This window comes from Loa loa (assembly GCF_000183805.2).
Source record: "Loa loa unplaced genomic scaffold supercont3.54, whole genome shotgun sequence".
Classification (NCBI taxonomy): domain Eukaryota; kingdom Metazoa; phylum Nematoda; class Chromadorea; order Rhabditida; family Onchocercidae; genus Loa; species Loa loa.
This window is the reverse complement of record NW_018108234.1, coordinates 26,197-37,030: the sequence shown is the minus strand read 5'-3', so window position 1 is coordinate 37,030 and position 10,834 is coordinate 26,197. Positions and strand designations below refer to the sequence as shown.

The following is a 10,834-nucleotide window of genomic DNA, read 5'->3' as shown; positions in this document are numbered from 1 at the left end:
TCATCTTTTGCTAACAAAATAATTTCGAGATTAATCCCAGCTCCTACTAGAGGAAATTGATATTTGCCTAAATTGTTAATTTTATCCCCGGACTTCGGTGACAAAGTTTTCTCACGCTATCGTTTTAGGTTTTACATCGATAACGTCATATATCTAATTGCTTTGCATGATATGAAAATGCTTGATTCCTCACATATATCACAACATAATTACCATATCTTACAACATTTCCGAGAATTTTTCTCCTTTCTCAAATACTCGACTATCAAAATGACCTAAAAATGGCCATATTGGATGAAAAACTGATAGCATCAGTAGGTATTTTACTTTACCTATTTCATTATGCTATAGTATATAAAGAATAATGAAAAATTTCATCGTATTTGTAGCCCAAAACTGTAAAAGTAGTAAAAGGACCGATATTACTAGAGTACAGCAATAAGAACGGTACTGTTACGGTAGAAATTACGAATAGATATAGTTTACAGTGTTTATAGTCTAGTGTAATTCGATAAAGATACGGTGACAAGAAAACAAAAAAAAAAAACATCAGAATTGAAGTACTACTATTACAGTCAACCGTATCTTTACCCGACGACAATTCCAGAAATCTATTCCATTTCTTCCGTTTTTTCTAATTTCATAAACTTGAACAGTCGTCAAAATTTGTTGCGAAATTAAAAAACAGAAAAATTGAGAGATTTATGGTAAGGTTAACAACCTTCAGACATATATTGTCGTAGTAGAAATTGCTCTTCGTGTCTTTTTTATTTTTTTTTTTGTATTTTACCACCAAATTAACCAAACCAATGCGTATTAGAGCTTTGCTCCTCCGAGCACTCGAAGCGATTCCCTGTTGGTCTCGTCTGGAATATGCTTTAAAGATGATTAGTTTAGATAAACGTGGGAACAAAAGATATGTAAATCATCAAGGCTGTTCATTCGGGGATCTCTCGATGGTTTCGGTTAATTAACACCATGAAATATTCGCATCATCTCGGGCGAGACGTACCAATTAGACGACGAAAGCATACACCCATTATAATGCCTCGTGCATCTTATCGACTGATGACGTCACGAATTGTGATCATTGTTCGTCTACGGGACGGGATGAAACGTTTCAGACCACGGCATACACATTCTTCGCGTCAGTAATTTTTGTTTTAATTTTGCTTCAGTTTTCGATTTTTACGTCGAAATTTCTGTACAATTTATTCAGATTATCTGTCATCTTACGTTAGTTTCCGGTTTTCGCGTCAACCGCGTTAACTTCTGGTTTTTGCGTCAAACCTCGAGTTACTCTACGCACTCCGCGAAACTATGATGTATATGTACAGTGCGTAAGACTGAATACTTCATGCTATAGTGTAACTAAGACAATGCGAATTACTTGTTGATTGGATAGGTGTATGTAGCATATATGTTACATATGTTTATTTGGCAGTGCTTGGTACGTGGCATAACGTATGTAGCACACATGTTATATATGCTTATACAGCAATGCTATACTTGGTACGTGGCATAGCGTATACATACGTGTGCATGATAATTCTTCACGTAATGTCACGAAGTAGTCGATGCATGCATTGCATTAGTAGAGATTCTAGTTGTATTTGCAAAATCATAATTTCCCTGGGTTAAGTTGCAAATAATTACTATTTCGGGATGGATCTATAACAGAAACACTGATAATCATTTCCGAATATGGAAGAACAGTTCCCCCTAACTTATATTCATTTCCACATCCAAATTTCAGCCGGGAAGTTGATTTGAAAACGGTATATTTCGACATACATTCATGAAATGAGATTTATTAAATTGATATTTCTTGTCGTCCAGACATAAAGCGACATGAATGCGACACTTATATTTCACAAAATATGTATCATGGAGGCAATATGGAGCGCCTCTCAAAAATGATTTTTTTTTTTTTGGGGAAACCCGTTGAACAGAAGAACTACAATCTACCAAATTTGATAAGTTAAGATATCACAGACGTATTGGTATATACTGTTCAAATAAATTATGAAAGATGTGGAAAAATATGCTTATTTCTTTCTGAGCCAAAAATTGGTCTGAGCTTTCCGATTGGACGGTGCAATCTACTATTAACTGAGGGAAACAAAGAAATACAGGATTATCACGAGGTAAGACCAGACCAGCACTAACTAAAGTTAGGATATATATCACTAAAAACACTTAAATTTAAAAAAATCTGAAAAGATGTCAACAAACGTCGAAATCAAACAAGTTGCAGATTTGACGGGATTAAGCTCTTTTTCGGAACGTTTTTTTTTTTTTTAAAGCTTTCAAGCCAAGTGGTCGAAGCAAACAAAAAATACCATAAGCTAAGTATGCTACATCTAAATGCTATTCCAGTTTAAATTTGAATTTCAGACAAACAAGCATGACCTGAACTTCAAATGACTCCCACCAATTATTTTTCTAGAACCTAAGAAACAATATTTAATAAGAAACATGTTAAATGAGATGACCATTTCCTGAATCATTTTTTGAAGAACTTTCTATTTCCATGTTCCATCAGTATTTATTACACGGCTATCTTGAAGAGTCGTTTCAGCTCTTTCCCAAGAAGTATTCCACCTGAAAAATTGGTTGGTTGGAAAGCAGTCATGAAAACTTAAAAATCCAAATAGTAAACTGAATGAGAATGAGGAAATAATATCCTTGCAAAAGTAATTACGTTTCTGGATTACATCAGTCCGAAGTCCTACTTAACTAGAACGTTAGAAGTGCAGAAATGGATTGAGAAAGAACCAAGAAATCGAACTCCCTATTCCCAGCCTAATAATAGTTTTTTTTTCTATCAGTTCCATTTAAACTACAAACCGAACAAATTCAACCTTTCTCTAATCGCTATTATCAAACAATAACATTATGCTGAAAAATGAACCCTCAATTTTTTAAAAGTGGAAATATCGTTGCTGAAACACGTATGTTTTTTTCCCCTCACTGGATGAAATAGAATGGTTCCGATACAAAACTCGGATGATTACCTGATCCTTTAATAGCTTCTTCAGGTCTGCTAAATCTAACTCAAGCTCTTCAACTCGCTCGATTTTCTCACCATGTGCCTCCAGTAAATTTTCATAACGCAACCTTAATGCCTGCAATTTTTTCTTGTATACTTCACATGCTACTATCAGAAATTTGCAGTTTTCAGCAATAGATCAAACAGATATAATTAGTTACAATTAGAGACATTGAAACATAAGGCAATCTTTTTTTATCAAGTCAGGCGGGTGTAATTTTTTTTCCACCGGCTGAACTCTTTATACAACGAAAAAAAAACTCCTTGGAGGGGTTGGAATGTCCTTTGAAAGAGAAATTTAACCGTCATAGAAAGAGAAACCAAACCTGCAATTCATGTCGAAGTGTACCTAAATATTGACTTTCAGCTTCCATTGTTGAAATTTTCTCTTCAAGTACCGAAATTTGTCGCATAGATTGCTCATATTTTGCTAAAGCATCAGCTAGCTCTACCTTAACAAATAAATACATGAGCTGTTAGATGAAAATGTATTGTTTTACTAAAGACAAAAAATGAAAGTTTTACCAAACAGAAAACTGGAAAACTGTTCCTTCAGTCTCTACACTAACTTATTCCCGGTTATACCTATTTCATTTTAGTGACATTTAATTCTTTGCTCTAATTTCTAATTCGCTTGTTCACAGAAAATAGCTTTGTGCATCACAAAATTTGTACTGAAATCTAAGCTCTTGGTATGCAAATTACATCATCTTTTTCAATACTCAAACGACTACTGGCCAGTAATGTAAAGATTGCTTCAACAGTAGTATACAAAATTACCTGAACCGCATAATTTGGTATGCTGAGCATAAAAGGACCACCGTTTGTTGGATGATTCGGTACCTTTACTTGCTCCATTAAACATTCACCGATTTGCATCTTCGGTTTATGCAATTCTTCCTCCAAAACTTCGGAATACTTTTTAGCATCATCTAATTCATTTTGCTAAAATTTTTCGAAACACTTTTTCTTCTTTATTTGAAAACTTATTGCAAAGCAGTTGAAATGATAATTTGAAATTTTTTAATTCAGTCGTTGTCAGCGGTATAAAAGTTTTGAATTTCTGAAAATTTGACAATAATAACACAAATTAAGAAAAAAAGTGAGGTAGGGAAAGTCCTAACAGAATACCGCCAAATCCATTTAGATAAGTAATTAAGATAATAAATAAGAAATTTCGCAGCCGGACTTTTTGCATGATACGTTTTTCGAATGCATCCGCTTCATCGTTCAATCGTACATAAACTCTTCCAATTTCATCTTCTTTTTCACTCAGTGTTTTCGTCAATTCTTCTATTCGATGCAATAACTTGCTTGAATTCATTTCCAATCTTGAAGAAACTCTTCCTATCACTATCTTATCATAACAATTATGCCATTTCCTCTTTTGAACTAGTTTGTAAAAATTTCAATAAATAAAAAGACTGTTTGCCTTTTTAATTATGAAGCACTAATCCGATACTTTAACATCAGCTAATGATAAAAATTGAAGTGAGAAGACTACAACAAACATTATACTATTTCATATTTAATAAAGAGCACAACGATTGATTTCCCTACTTCACCGATACTACTTCCCAGATTAATACATTCAAAACCAAAAACTGCTTTAGTTATCTTTTTTTTCCTTTACAAGATCAAACTAACATCGAATTTTGATGCTCGACTTGCCGAACATGTCCATTAAGTTTTTCTATTGTAGTCAAGTCTTCTCGTATACGTTCACGTAGCTAAAAAAGGAGGAAAAGAATTTTTTTTGGTCAAATTAACAAGAATATTGTTGCAAAATATTACTCTTTTTCCAAAGAATATTCTTTGTGCAAAGAAAATGGTTTGCATAAAGGAGTAACATACGAAGCAAAATATACTTTGCGACCAACAAAATATGATAGTATACACTAACTCGCAAGATATTCATATCCAATGACATCCAATGCAAGTGTATCAAGTACCTTTCCTCAAGTTTAATGGAACCATTAACACCCGCAGATACGCAAAGCATCTCAGACTTCTCTGTTCTTCAAATGTAGAAAAAAAACTTCCAGGCAATGAAGCAAACTGAATTTGACTTTGCATTACACTGCTAACCAATCACTAGTTGTACTCTCTATTTATTCTTATATATTAAAAATATAACCCGTCGCATCTCTTCATACTTTCATTATTATTATTATTTATATATAAATAAGGAAAAAGAGGACTAGAAAAGAAAACGCAGAACAATGAAAACGATGAAAAACGATCAAATGCTACAAATAGCAACTGAAATTATTCCTAAATATTAAATCGACAAATAGGAACTGAAATAAATTATTTCCAATACTAAATTAGACAGTTAATTTGAATACAAAGATTATAATATTAATGTTATAAAGCAAACAAAAATAACAAAAAAGGATGTTTTATGTGAGATTATTACTATATGAAATAAGTAATTCCATTCACCATTCAATTATCATCTATAGAATCGAAAACCCTATAAACGAGATAAATTTCAAATTAATATAGATATATTGTTAATAAGAATACTCCAAAAACTGCAGCAAGAATGATGTAGAAGAACAAAACATACACATACACATTTTAAATTCACTATCCTTACAAATAGTAGCTACGGAAAGCACGTTCAAAACTGCGAAAAGCGAAAAGTACCATAGAAAAAAAGAAAGGAAAAGAACAGACTCAAGAGGTCAGGATTTCACAGGAGAAAAAGGAAAAGAGGCTCAAGAATTCAGGACAAACGGGCGGTTCCCCTAACTGAATCCCATTGTATACCATCGAATTTTTCTGAATTACCTTATAAGATTCAGAGAATCATGAGTTATGATATATGCAAAAGGTAAAAACATATTTTTCCCCTTGCAGTTAACATCACATTTTTGATGTTCGACTGTATCACAGAATATGAAAACTGCTATTATTTTTTAAAATACTTTCTTATATTAAAATTTTTCACAGTCAAATGGCAGCAGCGGTACTTCGGTTTCCGTAATTGAATTCCATTGTACACCATCGAAAAACGGTTCTTTCTTCACACTTTCAACTCCGCCAGACTCGATGGAACCCAAACGATCTTCCACTTTTACAATCAGTAATTTCCTCACAATACATGCTGCAACTTCCGGAAAATCATCCGGAATTTTATACATAGCATTCATAACTCGACGATAAATGAGATATTCGCAAACGTCGTGGAAAGCATGCTTACCGGTAAGCAACTGATAAATGATAGCACCTAAAGCCCAATAATCACACGCCTGTTGCACTGGTTCACCTTTTAACACTTCCGGACTAACGAATTGTGCTGTACCAACAAAAGAACCTCGCCGTTTCTGAACCTCCGGTCTATCCCTCTGTCTACTTGGTTTTGTATGATCAAGAATCTTAGCAGAACCAAAATCAGAAAGAAGGATATGACCTGTCTCAGAGATCAGAATATTTTCCGGTTTCAGATCACGATGAATTATCTTCAGCGAATGCATATGCTCCAGTGCTACGACAATCTCACTGGTATAAAATCGTGTCAAGTTTAAATCAAATTTTCCACCCGACTTTCGCATTAATTTTAATAAATCGCCTTTTTTTGCCAATGTCATTATGATATACAGATTTTCAGTATCCTGAAACGTGCACATGATTTGTGCCAGGAATGGATGCTTTCCACCATTATTCGATAATCGTATTAGGGCTTCCTTCTCTCGGAATATATAATCGATTTTCTTTTCACGGATTATTTGTTTTTTGAAGCACACCTTTGCTGCCAATTCTCTCCCTGTTTTTCTTTCCTTGACATGATACACCGTAGAAAATGATCCTTCACCAACTTCATTTAAAAATATGAAATCTGATCGTGTCTTCATTTCTTTCAATTTCTCCTCATTTCTTGTTAATTGCTTCGAATCACTGGTAGTATCAAAATGATGTGCCATATCTTCAGCACTAATATTCTTGTCGTCCTGCAAATAGTGAAATTAGAGACGCTTCGGCATGTGTACTTGTTGAAAATTGTTTACAATGACGAAAATGCCTCGGCGTCTCTAGGTTCACATTTGCAAAACAACTCTGATTGAAAGAAGCCTCAAAATGACAAAATAACGAAAAAACCAAGAGACGCCCTCACTCACATTCATCACATATGTCCTCTCTGCTCAAAATGCTTGATGCATGATAAAATCCAAATTTCGATATGGTACGGCACATACTATATCTAGTTCACCCTCAAAGTGAACTAGATCAACTATAGTGAATGGCACTATAGTTGTACCATTGCTCATTAGTAAGTATGGTAAAATAGTAACACAAAGATACTGAAGTATTCGTAGTTTCAAACTTGAGCTTCTTTATGAAAAAGACTGATCAACACTTCCGCCATTCATATCAATAAAAGCTTCATGCTACTTTCTCCCTCCGCCTCACTCACTCTTCATTTCATTACTGTTTCCATTCTTTCCTTTTCTCTCCTCTCTCTTACATACTATCTCCCTCTCTCTGCTCCCGTAAGGTTGTCCTATTCCTTCTTCTTGCTATTTCCTCTAGCTGGTAATTTTTGCTTACCAATTAATCACTTAATGATGGTATGAACAAAATAAAACAATTAATAATGTATAGTTTACTAGAAGCACAGAGTACAACAACATCCCCACTACACCACTTTCCCAAAAATTTGCAAATTCTCACCTTTTCATTTTCCCTCTTTGTCTCTTCATTTTCAAACGAAAGCTGTCCTGGAAAAAAAAAGAAAAAAAGACGGAAATAGTTTGAAAGACCAAGTATAGTTTGCAAAAATAACTAAGCAACTTTCCCAAAATTGTCTTCGTGTAAAAAAAAAAAATACCTTTCATTTTAAACGCATACTCTGCATAACGATATTTGGCGGTTTTTGGATAAATGAATTACTTCTACCTCAGAAGCATCGCAATTTATAAATTTTGGAATAAATAAAAAGCTTTTTTTTTTTTGCAAGGCAATTCCTATCCATGATTCTAAAAATACTTGGCAAATAAGTTAAGATATTGAATTTTATAAGTCAATAAATCAAAACAGTTTTTAAATGAGAAGTCTTCGTTTTTTCTCCCACCAGTATATTTAAAAAATGCGCGGTATATGATGTCGATAGAATAATGTCAAAAAAGAAGCAGGAGAATACTGGAAAGCTTCATGCATGTCCAGAAAATGACGAAATCAGATACCTGACCGTCTCCCATAACCTAACAGACGAATTAATCAGAACATTCAGAAATTTGAAATATTTGTATATAAAAAGTGAGTTTTGGCAAGAAAACTATAACAGGGTTTTATCCATTTACAATCGTACAACTGTAAACAAATATCCTGCTATTGTATAATGAAATACCTTTTTCTGAGTTCAGAGAACTTATAGTTATTTCCTTTTCGCACATAATTTGTTCGTATTCCTTATTTTTTGCCGAAATTTTTTCTTCTAAATGCTGTATCGATTCCAGTAATGGAGCACTAACTAAATTAAAATCATCACATGCAAATTTGAAATATTGTGAAACAAACAATAAGATAATGATTTTGAAACAAATACTTGATAAAAGTGCGAAATTTACCAGCAGCAATCATCTCAGCATCGTTCTGATGTACTTCCATCATTTCACCAAGTCTCTGAAACAAAAATAATAAACACAGGAACTACTATTACTATTATTCTCATTACAATAAATAATTAGAATGATCGAAACGTAAGAGAATCTTCAAAGACTATCTAGAAAAGAGTGAACTCATTATTGGTATAATATTTATGCACTACTTGATAATACTAGAGTGGAAGTTTTCAAACTACTATAACAACAAAATTTTTCAGCAAGATATCGGCTCTTATTCCGTTCATATACTGTAGTGCGGAAAAGCGCGACAATATGCATTACTTTATAATTTCATGCTATTCAACAACAGTACGAAAACAATTATGAACTGTATGCATTAAAGAAATAAACCTTTTCGAGCGAATTTATATATGCTGATTGCCGTTCATTTTTCTTTTTCTCTTCTTCAAGATCTGCATTTAGACCTGCAATAGTGTTTTCAAATTTCAAAAATTTGGTATGCCCATCCTAAAATCCAATTTGTTCGATTCATTGCGGCTTGATACAATAGCAGTTGATACTGAAGAATGATTACAATTATTTCCAAAAGTTTCAATAAAGCTATGAAGATGTCGGGTACTACCAATTCACCCTAAATTGATGAAGCAATGACTAAACGGCAATATTTCAATTTCATTTCAGTAATTGCCACATTAGCATTTCCGACATGAGTAGTACCACTAGCAGGAACTGCAATGCATTAAATTTCCACACAAATAATCACAAAAAGATCTGCCAAAAATTTTTTTACAATAACCATGAGCAAAAAAAATAATGACCCACCTCGAGTGATCTCCTCGATAGTCTTTGATGACATCTCTTTTTGTTTTACTTTGTCTGATACTTCCTCAAAGGCAGTTTCCAATCGCTGAAAGAAAAAAGAAAAGATAACAACTCTAATTATTCTAGTCCTCAAGTCTAAAGAGTTTTTTGTAAATAAATTACAGGAAAATATGGAATAAATGTTCTATAAAGGCATCTTCACGCTGTGCGATCAAAGGTTCAACATCGGAAAAGATGCTGTTTAATGTGAGAAGAAATGATTCGAGAAATGCTGAACCTCATTTAACTTTTAACAAACCAAAGTTAATATATTAACAACGATATTTTTTAGTACTCAAGGGGCATAAGGGCATCACTCAGCAGACGATTCACCATTAATGAACCGAAGTCTGAAAAAGTCAGAAATTGAAGACGCTCAAAAATCAACGGTACCTTCAATTCTTCGTGAGCTAATTCCCGACTTGCTTCTGTCTGCTGAACATCTGCTAATAGTTTATTAATCTTATCTTCCTTCCTCTTCAAATCACTTGTCAAACCTTCGTTCACTACTTTTAACTCCGCTAAATCCCATTCCATAGATTTCATCATGGCTGGAATTCCAATAGCTGATTAGTTTTAGCTATTAAAAAAACAAAAAAGTGTGTAAAAGTTACTTCGTAATTTTGTAATCTCTGTTGCAAGACCTCGCGCTTCTTCACGAGCCATATCTCGATCAGTTTCTGCCTCGCTGCATTTTTTTGCTAATTGCTCCTGTTCAGCAAGGCTGGCTCTAAGTTTTTTTAGCTCCTTCGTCAGTTTTCCATTTGTTTCAGCTAGTTTTTCACCTGCATTTAAGCTCATTAAAGTCACAAGAAAAATCTAAATGAAAAAGTTTATCATAATTCCAATCGCTACTCCAGAAATAAAATACCTCAGCATTAGTCAAAAACTTACCTTCTTGCAAAAGATCTGCTAATTTCGTTTCTTTTCCATTCAATTCCTTTAGAAGTCTTGCTTCCGTTGTGCTGAAAAATATGCTCACCGATATGAGTTTTTGAAAGTGATACATTTTTCCAAAGGATTTTAAGGATTTCGGAAACACCTCTGCTGTGTTCGCATCGCTTTTAGAGCAAGCAATTCTTTGGATTTTGCTTCTAGTCTCTGATTCTGGAACTGAAGATCACGAATTCGTCGTTCCTGATATTGAATTTGTATCCTCAAGTGTTCTGTTTCAGCACTGGTTTGTTGCTTGCCGACCAAATTGTTACTGCTTGCCCCTTTTGTCTATAATATCAGCACAACTATTAAATTTGTTTATACCGTTAAAAAGCTAAAAGCTACTAATCGCTGCGATATATACATGTATGTATATATATATATATATATATATATATATATATATATATATATA

At 33.6% G+C, this 10,834-nt stretch overlaps 1 protein-coding gene across 1 annotated transcript in view; it reads right to left on the bottom strand.

Moving 5' to 3' along the window:
- LOAG_09424 (hypothetical protein) overlaps nt 1–872 on the bottom strand; it is a 12,309-nt gene extending 11,437 nt beyond the window's left edge. Inside the window, exon 1 of the mRNA XM_020447929.1 lies at nt 722–872. Within this exon, the coding sequence (XP_020301887.1) occupies nt 722–731 (10 nt within the window). The 5' untranslated portion in view covers nt 732–872. The remainder of the gene's footprint in view (nt 1–721) is intronic.
- Between the last annotated feature and the right edge of the window lie 9,962 nt (nt 873–10,834).